The sequence below is a fragment of the Schistosoma mansoni genome, chromosome 6, assembly GCF_000237925.1.
Source record: "Schistosoma mansoni strain Puerto Rico chromosome 6, complete genome".
NCBI lineage: Eukaryota > Metazoa > Platyhelminthes > Trematoda > Strigeidida > Schistosomatidae > Schistosoma > Schistosoma mansoni.
Genome location: NC_031500.1, coordinates 10,063,539 through 10,083,179, shown reverse-complemented (window position 1 = coordinate 10,083,179; position 19,641 = coordinate 10,063,539). Strand labels below are relative to the sequence as shown.

The 19,641-nt window shown below is 35.4% G+C and overlaps 1 protein-coding gene across 1 annotated transcript in view; it reads right to left on the bottom strand.

The window, feature by feature from the left end:
• Window positions 1-11,133: 11,133 nt before the first annotated feature.
• Smp_082300 (hypothetical protein) overlaps window positions 11,134-19,641 on the bottom strand; it is a gene marked incomplete at its 5' end in the record, with an annotated part of 25,332 nt that continues 16,824 nt past the window's right edge. Inside the window, 4 exons of the mRNA XM_018798215.1 lie at window positions 11,134-11,257; window positions 14,049-14,083; window positions 15,397-15,516; window positions 16,632-16,814. Coding sequence (XP_018653179.1) covers window positions 14,060-14,083; window positions 15,397-15,516; window positions 16,632-16,814 — 327 coding nt within the window. The 3' untranslated portion in view covers window positions 11,134-11,257; window positions 14,049-14,059. The remainder of the gene's footprint in view (window positions 11,258-14,048; window positions 14,084-15,396; window positions 15,517-16,631; window positions 16,815-19,641) is intronic.

The following is a 19,641-nucleotide window of genomic DNA, read 5'->3' as shown; positions in this document are numbered from 1 at the left end:
TAGCACGAAAACCCGGTTATAGTGGTTTCCCTGTCGACCAACTTCCAACCACCATTTCTTTTTCTCAAGCTATTCTACACTTACACTCTATTCAGTAGTCAACAATTTACATCATAATAATGAGCACAATAATGATTTACTTGGAGATAATTTCCTGAAGTTGTAGTAAGTAGTTATGACCGGTGTACATTCGATAAGTCGGTAATAAAACAGTTGTTATTATTTTTATCAAATGTTCATTATACTATTTTGTGAAATGATAGATATAGGGGATTTGTACTGTTGGACACTAACTCAGTGGTCTAGTGATTAAGCGCTTACCATATACTATCTCTCAGATTTCCTGAGTTTGATCCTTGGTGGGGTCACGTTTGTGAACTATCATATAGTCGCATACTATGACGAAACAATTATCTAATAATTACTAGTACTCCAGCTGAGATCACTTCATGATAATTATCACTTACAAATATATACATAGCTTAATATCAAATATACTTAACTGAATGGTTTAGGGGAGTTTTTTAAATATATTTGAAAAGTGATTTCCATCATGAACTGATATCTGCTGGGGAAATTTCGAATGCTAAGCTGTAGATCAGTAAACAACTATTTTATTCTAGTACAGCACTTCTTCAGCGATGTATACTGATGAATTGCTACTTTGATATATAAGCGCCTAATTGACTGAGTATGAACTCAGAAAAAGAACATGGGATGAGAAACCCAAAAGTTATCGCTTTCAACATACATGTAGTACATATTTTATGTTGAGCATATGGTAACGCTGCTACAGGCTGCAGAAAATATCCGCAAGTAAATGATTGGTAGAACAACCCAAGATAGGTTATCAGTCTATGAGTCAAAATTCTTTTCTTTGTATCAAAGTACCATTATGTTCAAACTAATATTCGAACTAACATTTTTTAAAGCTGGTGTACAAAAACTAAGGTTGAATTACTCAGAAACCGGCCTTTTCAGATTCCTTGTCTATTCATGTCTATTCGCACAGGGAGTTTTGCTCGGTGAAAAGATAATCCACCATGATGACCGAACCATTCCAAATTTAAAAAATGAAATTTGTATGACCTTAGTGCTCGTAGTTATTGAATCTAATTACAAATTACAACCCTCATCAATTGTTAGTTGAGTAACGCTATTCCATCAAGGTCAGACTGAATCAAAATGATTTGGCATTAAACTACAATGTGACGTTATTTTTTCAATCATATTCATAGTTGACGGCTTCAGTTATTCATTTCACATGTTTCGAGTGGCTTAGTTTCGTTAACCAATTGCCTTGATAATCGTAATTATGGAAATCCCAACGGTGTTTGAAATCAGAAGTCAACAAGAAGCGCCAACTGCAGCCTATTAGCGGACTGCACGGATCACAAAGCTATAAGCATATCGAGCGAGTTTGAAGCAGAGGTGAATATGTGTATGCGAGTAAATACAGAGGTGAATTTATAGTCAAATCAAATAAGGGCACAGTAAGGAAAGGCAAATGCTATTAATATGATTCGAGCACATACATACATAGGAAAGAGAATGATTCATTGAGAGATGTTTAAGTTATCAACACTTAAGCTAGAGAGAGGTATGTACGTAAGCTTTCATATGATCAAGAGTACACTTTTATGCAGATATGATAATGATCACTATAGTACAAAGAAATATGGGAATTGTTGCTGTTCAAATGACATCGTCTGTTAAGTAAGTTAATAAAACGGCTTAACCAAAATTAACCATTATTGAAATTGATTGTAGGAGAGTCGCTATATTTTCATTGGACAGAGTATAAGCTAGACCGTGTTAATCAAATAGGTCATTGATATTTTACTGAATGTCAGTGCTGAAAAAACTTCTTATGTCAGCATATTAACTTCCATTTAAATATTCAAGATAATATAATAAATGAGCGAGAAGCAAAAAGTAACCACGGCAACAATACACATAATCACAAAAAGGTGTATTATTCGTACACAATTTCAACTTAGCTCTCAAAATGCAGATAAATCAACAGTTTCAGTAAACACAATTTGCTTGCTATCGAACATTAAAAGCAAAATGAAACAAATGGATAGATAGATAGATTAACAAATATTCAACAATATGAACGACAAACTTAATGAATTGAATTCATCATACAATGGATATCATCTTTTAACAGAAGTAACTGAATATTTATGTATGTATATACAATCTTTCTTTTATATATTACCACCAATAAATTAACTACTTCTATGAATTCGGTGTTCATCTTGTTATGCTATTGAGGTATTGTAGTGAATGAGAACACAGGTGAGGACAACCAACTATATATCTAGCACAAATTACAACGTTACTTGGTAAAATACAAAAACCATACTATGATACTCTATTTGCGAAATGTTCTTCAATTGCCTCAGGCTTCATTGTTCCTGGATTTCCACACAAATTGCTTTTTATTTCTGTTCTTTTCTTCTTGATCTTATCAATATTCTGCTGTCAGATATTCTATTCCTTGCTCACCATATATACTACTTATGTCGATATAAGTAGCTCACACCACACTCGTCCCCCCTTTTAATAAGCTGTTCTCGCAATCTTTCCGATCGCCGTACCACTGTCTCCTTTGGTGCTGTTCGTGGCTCTTACTCATGACGTTCTTGAAACCATCTCTGTAGTTGACTGGCATTTACACGCTTCTGCTTGTCTTCTCTCCGGATCGTGTAAACTGAGCCGCGTCTCTCCGTGATAATGTACGGCCCCTCCCATTTCGGGGTCAGCTTTCCTGACCCTGGTCTCCCTTCAATGTTACCTTTCCGTTCTCTACACTTTACCAGGTCCCCTACTGTAAAAGGCTTCCACGCCCTTCTATGCTGTTCAGCCTTCTTTACGTCTGATATTTGTTTCTTTTTCACGTTCTTTATTGCCTCCGTCCTCTCTTTCCTTAATCTTGTTGTTGTCCACTTCTGTTGTTGTGGCCACGTCTTATTATGCATCGGAAGTCGTGGCTGTCTACCATACATAAGTAGGGAAGGTGATTTCTTGGTTGTTCCTTGTATAGATGCACGATGCGCCAGCAAAATTAGTAGTAACTCTTTCTCCCAATTCCCTCCTTTAGATGCTAACCATTCCTTTAATGTCCGGTTGTTTCTTTCTGCAAGCCCATTCGTCTGAGGGTGATACGGTGTAGTTCGTATCCTCTTGATGCCGAACTGCTTTAAACGGGCTTTAAACTCGTCACTTTAAAAACAGGGACCCTGGTCGGTTAGTATCATCTTCGGTATTCCGTGACCCGCTACAATATGCCGGATTACTACTTCGGTCACTGCTTTTGCCCGCTGGTCTGCAATCGGTACAGGTAGTCCGCCACTTCATTTTCCTTCCCTGGAACATGCCCGATACTGAAGTCATACTCCTGCAGACGTATCATCCATCTCGCCAACTTCCCACGGGGGTCTTGTGCTGTTTGTAGCCACTGCAGGGGTTTATGGTCAGTCTCAATGTGAAATCGTCTACCTAACAGATATGGTCTCCACTTACCTACTACCCACACAATCGCTAAACACTCCTTTTCGATCGTTGAATACTTCTGTTCCGCAGGCGTGAGAACGCGACTTGCGTATTCCACCACTCTATCAGACTGACTCAAAACGGCACCTATACCATGGTCACTTGCGTCTGTGGTCACTGTGAACGGTTTCTCGAGTTCGGGCAGTCTAAGCGTCATCTGGCGGTCGTCTAGCATGTTTTTGATTTGATTAAACGTTTGTTGGGCGGTTTCAGTCCACGAAAATTTAGTGTTGCTCAACAACTTATAAAGGGGTGCTGCTATTTCGTTGAAATTCTTGATGAATCGACTGTAGAACGTCGCCCTTCCCAGGAACTGTCTCAATTTCCTTTTCGAATTAGGTACTGCAATGTTCTTTATGGTCAGAATTTTCTCCGGCAGTGGTTTTATTTCTCCATTTCCTACTTTATGCCTCAACAACGTGATGCTACTTTTCGCTATCTGTGACTTGTCCTTGTTAATTCGAAGTCCGAATTCTTCCATTCTCTTTAAGACCGCTTCCACATGCTTGACATGATCTGTTTCTGTCTGGCTGTATACAACTACATCGTCGCCATTAACTTCGACATTATCTAGATCCCTGAGCAGTAGCGACATTAATCTTCTGAACGTAAATGGTGCACCCGCCAACCCAAACGGCATTCGTCTATATTGATACTGTTTGTCACGTACAGTAAATGCTGTCTTGCTTCGATCGCTCTCTTTTATAGGCAGTTGCCAATAACCTGACCGCAAATCCAACACTGTAAACACCGTGGCATTCTGCAGCCGATCTAATGTTTCCACTACTGTTGGCATTGCACACGGTTTTAGTTCCGTTATATTATTCAGTTCTCTAAAATCAACACAAAATCTATACTTTCCATTCGGTTTCTTTACCAAGATGAGCTATAAGGGCTGTCTGCCTCCTCAATTATACCTTCTTTCAACATCTCTTGGACCTGTCGATTTACTTCAGCCTCTAAGTGCACAGGGACACGACGTGTTGTGAATATACTTACTCCATTGTCCTTTATCGGGATTTCGTGCTTTACTTTTTCGCCAAATCCGTACGGCTCTCCTTCTTCAGTGAACAGTTTCGCATACTTTGTGCACAACTCGGTGATGTTTGGTTTCTTCGTCGAAACGGCTGTTGCCACTCTAACCTCAGCCACCTCGCTACTTTCATGTATTGGGAACGAACCGTACTTCGTGACCACCTTACCGCTTCTTAGATCAACTATTGCTTTTACTTCTCTTAGGAAATCTGCACCTAATATTGGTCTCGACAGGTTTGCGGTTACCACGAACGGAAAACTTATTTCAGAACCATCCACTTTTACGATACTGTTAGACACGCCCAATACCTTTAACATATGCCCTCCTATGGTGTGAACTGCGACTGTACACGGCTTGAATCTCTTACATTGCTCTTTACCTATTAACGAAACTGCTGCCCCTGTATCATTTTGGCACACTAAATCTAGTTCATTTACGTTCACTCTTGCATAGACTGCCCCTCTATCTACTAATGCAACAACCCCCAGATCCCTAGTGTAAGAAGGAAACACGTAACGTCTAAAATATCTCCGTTTTCGTCGTGTTGGACAGTTTATCTTCCAGTGTCCTGTCTCTCCACATGCGTAACACTTATTATTCCCTTTACGATTCACTCGTAATGCCGCAATCTCGTGATGCAGTTCTTCAATTTTCTTCTCGATGCTATTTATCTCCTGACCTCCGCACGCGACCGGAGCTACTGTTCGTGTCATCAACTGTCGCGTCACCTTTGCAAGCTCACTGATATCCATAGGTTGCGCGGCGTGTACCAGTCTCAGTTGCTGGGAAATGGCAACAGGCACGCTCTCGATAAACTGCGGCGCCAACAACTGTGCCTCCAACTCCTCATCCAGATTCGGCAGCGCGCGACGCAACAACTTGGTAAGCTCCACGGCCAGCACCAGCGGGTCACTACCGACTGGCAACTTCGCCACTCGGAACTTCTGCAGCGCTTCTTCTCTATCAACTGGGCTGTCGAACTCCACGATCAGCCGCTCCGTGACTGCCTCCCATGTCGTCTTCCCGCCAGCACCGTCCAAGCTGTCACATACAGCTTTCGCTCTGCCTCTCAGCAGCGTCCCCAGCACCACCGTCTTCGCCTTCGGCTCCTTCACTCCAACCAGCCCCGCCACTGCTTCAAACTCCTTCAGAAAGCTCAGCACATCTTCGCCCTCAAATTCCTTCGGCCATGGAATCTTCATCCTTGGAGGCAGCGACACCAAATGTAGTGAATGAGAACACAGGTGAGGACAACCAACTATATATCTAGCACAAATTACAACGTTACTTGGTAAAATACAAAAACCATACTATGATACTCTATTTGCGAAATGTTCTTCAATTGCCTCAGGCTTCATTGTTCCTGGATTTCCACACAAATTGCTTTTTATTTCTGTTCTTTTCTTCTTGATCTTATCAATATTCTGCTGTCAGATATTCTATTCCTTGCTCACCATATATACTACTTATGTCGATATAAGTAGCTCACATCACAGTATGGCAACTTGGACCGATGCATATGTGTGCCTGGTCGTACGTTGTAACTGACTGACTGACTGAAAAACTCATATTGCATGTATTTTATGGTGGATACGAAGGAAGTTCACATACTGTTTTATTTTAATTCATCAAATTGAAGGTCAAGATTTCAGTTATAGAAAAATAAGGTCATTATTATAATGTACAGAAAAGTAATGATTATTATTATATGCCTAGGTGTTGGGATCGTAGATGGGTACTACTAAAAAGTCTCATACTGGAGAGAAACAGCTGTCCGATACTCTTTAGTATCCAATGGATGCCTAGCTTACATAGGTTTGTGATCTCAAAAACAAATAGAGTATGTGTACTTATCTGTCTACAACACCGCTGATTATTGTAGTATATCCAAAAGCATATTCTGATTACCAAATCATCGAAACGGTAACTGAAAAATACCCTACAGTGATTATAACCAAGGTATTTTGTAAATTCTTGGTAAAATTTATGGGTTGATTTATTTACATTTGTAACACGATTGGTCTAGCCTCTAAACTATTACTGATGTTAGTATCTTATGTTAAAGTTTCCAAAACCCATGTGTACTGGTAGCTGTATAAATACTCCTTGACTGACCTCATAAATAAATGTCATGTCTGTTTAAGACTAAGTTTTGAATTCAACGGTCGTAATTTCATAGGAGCGTAGAAACTGGTGTACTAGGTTTAAAGATGTCAACCGTTAATTAAATTTTCATTCAAAACATGATAGAATCTGTGCAGAGCTTATCGAATTGATCCAATCAATTTTTCTATTCTTATTATGAAGTGAAGACAACAGGATCTGAATCCACCTGTAGAGATGATCATTACTTGATATAGATTTCCTGAATCTGTTGTAAGTGTTTGTATGGTTAAATATTTCATCATTCAGATTAGATATCAGTTGAGTATTTAGGCAAATCAAATCAACCTTTAATTCATTTTTGTATTGGGTCTTTGAATCTTACCATTGATGTTTATGACTGCAGTTGATCAGTTTCTTATTGGCATATGTACATTCTGTTCGGATTGCCTCGATATTGCCACTAAGTCATATGCATTATAAGCAGAGATGGATAGTGGTTTGAATAGGAATCCAGGACACGCCTTTTGTCCTATTTCGGACTCGCCAGATGGGTATACCTGCATCCCAGATTCGATGTCCACTCCGGGACTTGAGCCCAGTACTATTCGCTTCAAACGCTATCGCGTCATCCACTTAGATACTGAGTCCTGATAGGCACTAGCTTGTGCAATGGGGTGAAGTTTTAATTTATTTTTGTATTGGTTGTTTGAATCTCCCCACTGATCTTTAGGACGCCAACTGATGCAGGTACACCCGGCTGACGAGTCTCAGACAAGACGAAACGCGCGTCTTCGATTCCACCGCTAGCCATCATCCATCTTTGCTAATAACAGATCAACATAGTTATATTACTTGAAATTCTTTATTCTGTTATATATTATTATTGTTATTTTGCTTTACAGCATATGTCTTACATGATCAATGATCATTCGGAAATTATATCTCATCGTAATATTGTCAACAGTCCAATGATCTATATGAAAGAAACTAGCTAATGTTAAATTAAATCTACCAGGGGACCATCAATTACCTTAAGACTACATGTATATCTTACTGAGGAGTGCCATCTAGCGTGAAGCCCAAATCAAACAAGGTTTCTCATCTATTCCATTGAGCCTCATAACGCCTTTCTATTTTTTGTTAGATCAGTGCTTTAATGGTTATAACCGCCGAAGATGATCATTAACATTCACTTCCTTGTCTGGGACATCAATTCATCATTAACTACCCATCAGTAATAATAATAATAATAATAACAATATAGATTTTTATATGCAAAATAACAGTATTCTATATGATATCGCAAATCCATTTTAATCATTTGCTGAATTATTAGAAACGTTTAGAGATTGATTTCAACAAAATTTCATCTCCATGTGTCTTCTTACTAAATAGCTCAATAATTGTATGAATATATTGTAACTTATAAGCCATAAATTCTATTCCATTATCATCTTCATTTCTAATATATATAATTCATGTAGATTCCCACCTCTCTTTGTAATCATGAGACTGACACATTATTTTAATATTTGTACTTCGAGATCGTTTTTCAAATATTTCATTGATAACCTAGCATAGTATTCTTTCATGTGGTCAAACTCAGCTATCTAGTTATGTATAAAATCTGGAAATCTAAAGACTGAGTTTTTCTAGAAGACGATACTACTAGAGAAAAAAAGAACACGAACAATATAGTTCACAGACCAAGACGCATGAGTGGTTCAGGGACTGGAAATGTTTCGGAAGCGTTATCAGTAAGAAAATGAGTCTTTCAAACAATTTTATTAAGAAAAAGTAACAACAAATACTATAAATTGGCACCATAAGCAACCAGTAGAAATACCAAAAACAAAGTAGACTGTTTCAATACTCAGAATTGGGGAGTTGTTTGTAATGAAAGAGTTTTAATAAATAACACACAAAGTGGAAAACAAATAAAAAGAATAATATGTCAAAACATGGGGAGTATACCCAAGTATTTAGGAATAACAGTATATTGTAGCACAGAAACAATACGTTATAAGTTACACAAATGATTGATTAAAACATAAGCTGTTAAATATTAATGAGTAGTATAGCGAGATATGCAAAAAATGGTCAACGAAGCAATAGAATTGGAGAATCCATAATATTTTTAACACTTAGTCAGTTATGACAGATCCAAACATATTTATATGATAGATTGTTATCTGTCTGTGAGAGTCCTTTCTCTCCTTACCCTGAGTGTTTACTTGTATTGCTTATTAGTCCATGTTGGTGTTTCAAAATTGTCGTGGATTACACCATTAAAATCGACATACTTTAGCTGTTGTTCACTGGTTACTGTAACCGTCACTATATTTACAGTACCACATTTTCGAAATTTTTAAGGGCCAATTCATAGCTGACTTAAATAGTTTGGGACATATTCGCTTAATATGTATCATTCACTTTATATCCATTGTCCATTATCGTCTACGTGTCCAGTTCTGACACTGATATACAAGCTTCCCCCAACCAAGTTCAAATTGTGAGAACGGATCTTTACTGACTGAAAACTCATATATATTTCTTATAATTTTAGACCACACGTCCAAACAATTCCATGTGTCTCGCTATTTCGAAAAGAAAATCAAATTTTTCTCCAATAGCAAACACTTATCATTTGAATAAAATAACTTCTTAACCATCCGATTTGTCATATTGGTATACATAATATCATAACCTGGGTTGTTTCATGCAGATTTTACATAGTTTGAAGGCGATTCTCACCAGGAATTGCCAATGATTAAAGAACCATTAAGATTAGATATATGAATCATTGGACAATTAATTGGTTGTCTCATACCCTTTATGATGCCTGAAAGTTTTTGGTTTGAACTTCTAAGAACTTTCTGAAAAGAGCAGAATAGTTATTTGGTTCTCTCTGGTTATCAGTAGCTTTCCGGTTGAATAATATCACAAATTTATAATAGGCTTTTTATTACACTAATTTCTAATTAACGATCGGAATGTTGAACATCTATTAACTTCGAAACTTGGGAGTAGTTATTAGTATTTGTTGTTCAATTACTCAGTTAACAGTGTAACTGATAAGTACTCTCCCGGAAATAGAAAATAAATAAATAAAATATTTAGTATCTCTCACTGGAAAGAAGAACTTCTGATCAAGATACCAAAAAAGACGATCTCAGCAAGTGTAATAACTGCAGGGGCATTACTCTCCTCTCAATATCAGGAAAATTCTTCAACAGGGTATTGTTAAACAGAATGAAAGACTCCGTAGACGCCCAACTTCAAGATCAACTGACTGGATTCCGTGAGGATCGATCGTGTACAGACCAAATCTCAATCACACATCTAACCAATGCCATGTGTCTCACTCTTTCGAAAAGAAAATCAAAGTTTTCTCCAATAGCTAACACTTATCATTTGCTTAATTGACTAATTAACTCATTATATCAAATACTATTACGTCGTTACTATCAAAGTGAAATAATACAAAATCATATTTACTTATTTTCAAACAAAATTTTTGTTTTATAACTTCAAATCAAAAATTACCCATCTAACCATAAACCATAATGTAAAAGTAACAATAAAGATTATTATTATTATCAATAGTTCCTAAGTGAAAAAAAAGAAGTGATTTTTAACAAGATTCCAATCAACTGAATCATAATTAATCTAAAGATGAGTAAAACAATAACAGTATACAATATTTTCTTCAAAAAAAAAGAAAAGTAAAGTAAAGAAAACCCAACAGGAACATACTTTAAACATACTTTAAAAAAACGATAACAACAACGGGTTATTAATAAAACCTAGAAGTTTTTTTGGAAAATACATTATATATATATATATATATATATATATATATATATATATATATATATATATATAGGTATATTACTATTGTTAACTCCGCCTGTAGCTCCTCCAGGGGCTGCTGCCGGTATCAAGCCCGGATAAAGGAGAAGATTTGGGCATGGGGTTAGCGACCCCATCCCATAGTAAACCAACTCGCTAAAAAAAGCGCTAACCAGAAAAAATTATCCTAGTAAGTAATTACTATTGTTAATTCGATTGGAAACAAATAGATTCATTTAAGAAAAAAAGAAAGAGTGACGTAATTCAACTTTTCATTATTTTTATTCGTCATTATGATTCTCAATTATTTCATTGTTGTTACTAGGTGTATTCATCCAGAGTGAATTTGTAAAAAGAAAAACAGTAAAAAAAAGCAACGACAACAACAGCATTAAAAACAAAACAGTGAGAAATCAACAAATGCATATTTGAATCTGCTGTATATGTGTGTCTGGGGGGTATGTGTGTGTGTGTGAGTATGTACGATGTTCAATATATTAATTATGATATTCAAAATGTTTTAGTTAAATCAGATTCCAATTTGACATCAAAATAGAATGATGTCACATGATTAGAGTAAGGAAAAAAAATGAGAAAATGATTTGAATGATCTTTGAATATGAACACTTTTTTTCAAAAGAAGATCAATCATCAATGATAGATGGATTCGATCAGATTTTTATAATTTGTGTTTTTTATATACTAAAATATTAAAAAAAGAAAATTGGGATTAAGAAGAAATAGAGTAAAAACTGACATATTTCAAATAAATGGTTATTTAAGCTTGGTTAATCAGTAAAGATTGAAGGTGTTTTTCTATAAAATAGGTTGGTTGTAGCCAGTAGTGGAATATAGGATACGTGTTTGATCCCAATGAGGGTTCATTAGCTACACTCATCTGCATCTAATCACTGGTCTTCAAAATGAGATCATCCCAGCTCTTATAAATAATGATTTTGACATCATAGTTATTAAACAAGTTAGTGGTTGTCTAGACTCAGTAGCTCTGTCAATAACGCATTTGTAGCGAAAGGTTCTCGTTTTTTGTCGCAGTATGAAAAGCGATATCAAGATGTAGGCACACAGAGCTGACAAGTCCCGACCGTTGTTACTACCTTGACGTGGTGATCGGGCTTGCCTATCGTGATGAACCAATCGAGCTATACTAGCTGGAACAATTGTTCCTCGAGGTCCTACCATGCCAGACAGGTCGATTGAAGAGCGGTAAGACTAAAAGCAGCAAACCCAAGGTCCAAAGGCGAAGTCGTACTGCTGACTGTACAGACGAAGGTAAGGTGTTTCCTTCAGACAACCAGAATTGCAGCGATGCTGCCTTCCCACAAGGAGTGGTGGGGTTAGAAAATGTCGACCCTAAAATTGCACACCTCGCCTTATCCCATGGATATCCGTCTCCTGCGGTAAGGTCCCAACAAGTACGGAGCTGACACAAAAACTGCCCACGAAAAGGTCGTGTGTGACCGACCTCAAGCAGTTGTCCCTTGGGCACTGCGGTCACGCTCTCAGGTCATTAAGACCACTTCTAACCCAATTTCATTTTCAGGTACCTCAAGAAGAACCCTTCCACGGTGTGGGCAACTGGGAAGTGATAACTGCCCTCATACCTCTAACAGCACTCAAGACCACTGAATAGAACGAGACACGTGTCCTGGATTCCTTCGCTAGCTATAATCCATCTATTCTTTAAAACTTGTAACAAGATGGCTATGTTGAGATACGCTTCATAGGATGCATAAATGCCAACAAAATTGAGTCTAAAATACCAACAACAGGATAATTCAAACGCTTAATAATAATGGTTATAGATGTCTGTCTAGGTAAGAGTTTTACGCTTGGTTTTGAAATCATGACCAGCCGATCAGTCAATCATCTGAAAACTTGGCCTGTGAAATCAGTATCATTTTCGTATTTAAGAGGAGATACTGTCGAATTTGTAATGAATTTAATGGCATTTATGAAAAATATTAAATATATGACGTTGTGTTGGTCATTCAAGTTTCCTCTTTAAGATTATGATATTTCATTACTGGTTTGGATATTTTACCTGTATAATCGTCAGACGTATATCATAATTAGGTGTCTTTGAACACTGAACTTTCAAGATACTGAACTAAACAAGTACAATATTTGCATATTTAAACTTCAAATGGAAACTAGAAGGTGAGAATATGACAGAAACTTTATGCCTAAAGGTAGTCTGATTCCAGAAAACAATAGATATTTATGAGTGTCCCAGTGAATTTAGATTTTTAGAATCGTCTTTAGAAGATACCATTATCAGTAGTAAGCTTTGTACTTGGCTAATCAGAATAGAGAAGGATATAGTAAGGTTATCTTCATGATTCTATAAGAAACTTCAAAAACGCTAAGTGGCAAAAGTAACTTTTTTGATATTTTTTGCTTCCAAATGATTTTTTCTCACAATCACATCTATCTACTATCGGGAAGGCTCGTAGAAAGAGTGATGAAGCCTCCAATGGTTCTAAAAAGGCTGAAGAGATTTTCATCCAGTCAGAACCCAATAGAACCTTCTAGAATATCAAGGTGGTATGGTATAACTGAGCAAATGTATAGAATTTCTGCTTGCTGGGTTATAATGATGTTATAGCCTACACTAAAAACTACAAATACTTCTGCGCTTCTATACATTTTTACACTTACTCGACAGACACTTCTTCTGCTTTCTTCCGTCTTTTCGATTTGCTACCATGGGTTCTACTTATTCGAATGTCAAAGCCGTATATTGTCTTAGATGTAATCAAGTTGAGGACATAACATCTACCAAATTGAATAGTTCTTCGAAATTACTTATAATTATCAGTAAACGGGTTTTTGTGGATATTGTTGAATTAGATTGAGATCGTTAATCGACTTAGGTTAGACAATCATTGAAAATCAGGTAGCATTGGATATTTGTTTCGCCATAGTATAGGATTCCTTAGTGGGGATAATCATCAACCATCACATCAACGATCTATCAGACCAAGAGCCTTCATGTCTCACAGTGAGTACTTAAACTTAAGACCATTGATTACTTTGATAATTTAAATTTTAATGATGTATTCTATTAGAATGTTCAGATTATACTGTCTAAGCAAAATGCTGAGACTACATCCTTCTATTAACAGATTATATATTCATCTAACTAATTCCAATACAATCTGACCGGTTAGTTGTATTAATTCACTTAAATAATAAATGATGTATTCAATATCATTCTATATTATTAACTGATTGAATTGGGAAATATAAATCATTCGATGTTGAGTTAATCATTTTAAGGTTAAAAATCCTAGAATCGATTCCGTGGCAGGTAATGTATGTATACTGTTGAGGAGTTCTATACTGGGATCAAACCACTAGTCCGATGGATACTGGCTTTCAGTAGTTGCCTAAACAAATTCAGTCTACTATGTAAAAGACTATATGTATATTTGTAATAGGATATAATTTCCTTTAATAAATCTAAACATACCTGTATGAATATCACAAATATTTCATCATTTTTAACTGAAATAAAAAATAAATTGTTATTAATGGCGATGATAAAAACAATATTTAATTAGCAGAGAATGATAGTGGCTAGCAGTGGAATCTAGGACGCGTGTTTCGTCACGGGACTCGTCAGCGGGATTGGACGAAACGCGTGTCCTGGATTCCACTGCTAGTCACTATCCATCTTTGCTTACAATACTTGTGAATTAAAGCTATATCGATGCAATACGCACAGTATGCACATATGCCAATTAGAGACTGATCAACTGCAGTCCTAAACATCAATGGGAAGATTCAAACAAACAATACTAAGTGAATTTAATATTTAATTAAATTACAATGATTTAAATTCATTTAAAAGACAATGGATGTTTTCTATAAATTGTTCAATTTCAAAGAAAGTAGAATAGTTTCATTGAAACGATTAACTAATCTAAATTAAACAACCATTGAAAAGAACTGGAAGCACTGGAAGACCATTTCGTCATACTGTGGGACTCTTCAGCAGTATTCATCAGCAAACCCAGAGATGGAAATAGAACCCTGGGAACTTCTATAAGTTGAGAAATGTGTAAAGATAGTTTACTATAAAGGTAGCTTAAATAATGGAATGACTTCAGCTGAGACAACTTTCGAAGATCATGAAACACTGAACTTTAACCAGTTTTGTAGATGATAGGTTTTATGAGTGAACTAAAGGTCTACGGCTTTATCGCTGGACTGACCATGTGTGCGGACTGCCTAAGAGTTATATACTAGGACAGAAAAGGGCGAGACTGTAATTTATGGAAGGAATAAGATAACAGGTTTCGGATTTTGGCGCGAATTTCACTCATCCATTTGGCAAATTACTATTTTGGCATTATAACTGATGTCCGCCCGTAATGAAAACTTTAAATTTAATTCCTAACCCTTACCATCAACTGCGAATCATAATTCTAATTTCTTACACTGGTTTATAATCTTCATTTGGTCTTAGTTATTTTATGGGCACTCTCAATGTCAGTTTAGCGTCGTTCAAAGGTCGTCCATAAATTATAGTCTTACCCAGAACAGTTACCTACCGCTCTCTGGTTTACCATTGTACTTATAAATTACACTAATCTTCACAAAGATCTTCCAGTCAAAATATAGTTAAAGTCATTTAGAATGTAGTTGAATATAAGATATGGATTTTTCAGTCTTTCATTGGCTAATGAAAGTGAAAGCTATCAGGTTTGCTCTCCTACAAATATGAAAATTTCTCCGTGTAACTAATGGAAACATATTCCTACCACTGTGTAATAACTTACTATGAAATACTTATCTATGTATATAACTAATCTTACCTCAGACTGTTTATAATCATGATGAGTTTGAATTAAATTCTGAATTCTATGCAAACGACGATTTAAATCATAATTTGTCAAATCATTCAATTTGTCACGATTGTATAAAACTTTGAAACACTAAAAATACACAGAAGTACAAAGGTATAAAATTAGAGCTGTTATCAAAGTACGAGAGTAAGTAATACGAATAACAACCGCTAAGACTTACATAATCTCTGTTTACTATATAAGAGCAATTAAAAGATATAAACCACTCTCGCATCTTAAGTAGTAAAGGTTACAATTCCGAATACATCAATATTGGAAGTTGGAGTTAGGAGTCACCTCTGCAGGGAGTAGTAAGTCATTGTTAATAGTATTGCATAATCGTTGTTCCGTATTGACGATTGAAAGTTGGTTATATGGAAAATTGCCTTCCAACTCAGTAGTATAAAAATAACACACTCAGTCTCACTACTGCTGAGGTGTCTCATGTTAGAGAAAAAAATAACCTTTAGTCATCAATAATTTTCAAATGGTAATGGTGACTGATATCAATCTATGATAACAAACACCTTTACATAAAATCAATCTCCACAAACGTCTTCAACCAAACGAATATCCATATTTCATTGATCCAACAAGTGATTTTTCTGTTAGATTAACTTCTTTTGGCAACATGAATCTAACAGATCAGCCTATTCTTTCTATCTTTCAATCTCTTCCGATTAGACAGGTTTGATTTAGGGATTAATATGGTTGGAATAAGGTAGAATATTTCATTTTTACATACCATTCTACAGTTGATTATGAAGTTGTACATTAATGCACTTTCCTCCTGAGAAATTGACAACTGTGACATATGTGCCCTTTGATATTTGAGATTATGGGAGAGAATTTCAGATAAGATTGACGTCTAAGGTGTTCTTTTTCTTGTAGTTTAGATATCATTCTGGGTAATATTATCAATTTCTACTTCACGTGGATAGATGTAGATGTGATCATAAAACATTTTTACATTAACTACTTGCAATGTATTTAAGTAGCTTATTTAAATTGCTCAAATCATGATAACCATTGAAAACTTATAAGCATTGGATCGCCGGTTTATCATATTGTGGGTCTCCTTAAAAGTACTCATACAGACCCCACACGCGAGAACCGAATCTAAAACATTTGATTTTGCATCTCCAAAAGCCTTTATCTTCAGTTTATTTAAATGCAGAGAATTATTAACAATTAGTTTTACTTACAACGTATATAGCTATACAAATACCGATAATCCAACCAGCTAAAATATCTTCAAACCAATTATTTCTGTAAATCACTCTATTGACACCAAGTATTAGAGCAACTAAACTAACACCAAGCAATGATAAGAATGGAATGCAAAGACAGGCATCTCGAAAATTTTTCAATAATGAAGTAATATACACCTAGAGAAAACAATAACAAATAATGCAAAAAATAACAATCAGTTATCAAAGCGATTAATTCGTACTCTTTAATACTTTCAACATCCCTATTACAAAAAGAAGCGACTATAAACGTTCGAGAGGATGAGAAATCAAGTTTACATATACAGTGGTATATATCTTTATTTTTCAGTCAAAAAGTATGAGTTTCTTCATTATTATTAATGAAAACAACTTGAATATAATTGGGGCGTAGCCATTGAACTAAGTGGTTCAACTCATATCGAATATCATCTCCCCGAAGGTTGTAGCTAATAATGCCAAATATTATAAATTATAAGTCTAGGGGTTTTCTTTTCTATCTATTTCCAACGACTTATCAACAAGTTTACCATTCTCTAAAGTGTGGTAGGATAGAATGAACTCTGTTGTCCTGATTAATTTTTTCTGGTGTATGAGAATCTCCATTCAACTAATATATGAGAATTGGCGTGAGGTTTTTTAATTTTATATAAAACAACTTCATTAACTGTATTTGTTTAGTAAATGAGAAACTCTGAGATTTGGCGTTAATGTTAGGCAAATGTGGAAAAACAGTTGGTGATGTAATGGAATTTCGACGGATGAGGTGGTTGAAAAATGTGACAAATATGTCTAAACACTTCCTGTTTCTACGAACAGTGTTTTTTAGTGTACAACCAAGTTGGAACTAAGCTAGGCTGTGATAAATGAAAATGTTATATCAGTACATGAAGACACTGATTATTGGACTAACCCGTTTTAAGTAAGGGTCCATTCAGTAGTTATAATCAGTAGTTGGTGATTCAGGGTGGGATAGTCCAAAATCAGTTACGCTGATGCGAACGCATTCATGCTTTATCTTTCTTTATATCTCGATTTCTTATAAATCATGTTATACATTTTATCCAATGAGTTCGTTGTTTATTTACGAATTATTATTGTTTCTATCTAATGCTTTCTACTATTACTACTGTTATTGTTGAGGCGATTGAGATAGCTCAAGTGTATGAATTTGGTAAAGTTGTGTTCCCTGATTTGGATGGTCTAATCATAGGCCTTTTTTGTTTCTGAACAACACTATCAACACAAATTTCAAGAACGAAACTCCATTAAAACTATAATTGTCACCAGTTTTACTGTTCTGGTACTATGTTCACTGGACGCTACAACTTCAATCGATGTACACATATCTGTATCAGATTCTACGCTGTTTATGACATAATCAACTACGCAAATTTATTTTACCGACATTAACCTTTGAAATGTTATCATTTAAGTATTGATTTATTAAGCAGGGTCAAGTATTCCCATGTCTTAAAGCAACCCAACAAAATTGATTATTTATAATGATTGACTTACTGTCACAAAAATTGCTGCATACATTGAAACAGCTGCTCCCAGTGAAGGAAATGACGTTCTGCATTTAATATTGAATAATACAATTAAAACATTAAGATCATTCGAAACAAAATATTGATACATCATTAACATTTTAAACAAAAAAAGGTTCTTCATTTATCACTGCTTAATGAACGTTACTTGTAAAGGTTTGTATTCATATTGTGGTTGATGATAAGAACTACAATTGACCAATGTCGTTTGAATCTCAACAACAAGGAACTATTGATCACCTAACTAATATCTTCATATTGATTGATCAAATGAGTGGCTATCTAAGCTCAGTTGCTCCGTGGATAACGCGTTGTATGTTTAAAGTAGTAGGTACTGAGTTTAAGTCATATCAATATCAATATCAGTAGGATGAAAATAATGTCTTATATTGCACTATCAATTAAGTTTAGTAGAAATTAGTACTTTATTTTGTTTTATACCATTTTTAAGTATTTCATACACTCACCTAGCGTCTTTAAGTTTTAAAATATTATTCTCCATACAATCTGCATTTGTAAATAATCCATCTGATAGGTGACTAGTTGATGATTCCGGAGAAGGTGTTGTAGCTACTGTAACTAAATATTTACCTTGTTTAGCTAATTGTGCAACAATTAAATCTAACAATCGTGGATCTGATTCAATTGCACTGCGTTCATCTGTAGATTGACGTGTTTTTTGTATTATTCTATACCATTGAGGACATGCATTTTCAGTTGGACGACATATTTGAATGAAATCTGGTCGAAGACGTCCAACAGAAACTTTAATTAACCAGACTAAAAGCATTGTTGTAAGAAGACCGAAAATGTAAGTAACTGGTGTTAAGAGAGAAAACAAAAAAAACAAAAACAATTTTACGAGGAAACATGAAATCATTTTAGAATTGTGCAAAACTAAAATTGGTTGAAGTTAGAAATTAACACCATTAGATGTCGGCTAAGTGGTCTAGAGGTTAAGCGTTCGCGAGTAGGATCGAAGGTTCGGGTTCCGAGTCCTTCGAGTGGAATCGTGGATGCTCACTGTTGAGGAGTACCATACTAGTTATTCCAGGTATTCCATTGTGGTCTAGCTTTAATTAACTCATGAACTCAACTATTAAAATAAATCTGTCCCCTCTCCTAAGTGAAATTTACATAAATGAGTTAACTTGAATAAATTATATATTTATACTTAATTGAAGAAAAAATCTATGACTAAGTGGCATACATTATGTCACTGATCATTAAGACATGACAGTCAGTTTAAAGAAATTAATCTTATCTTAAAGATTTCAGTAAACGCTAAACTTATATAATCGAACTAGTTACTATTGAACATTTCAGACTTCAAAAATGTCTCTCATTTTCAATCTACGTTCAAACAAGAGCGTTTTGGTGTTGAACCTTTCTTTTTCCACAAAATTCTGACCAATTAATAATAAATATATTTTTAT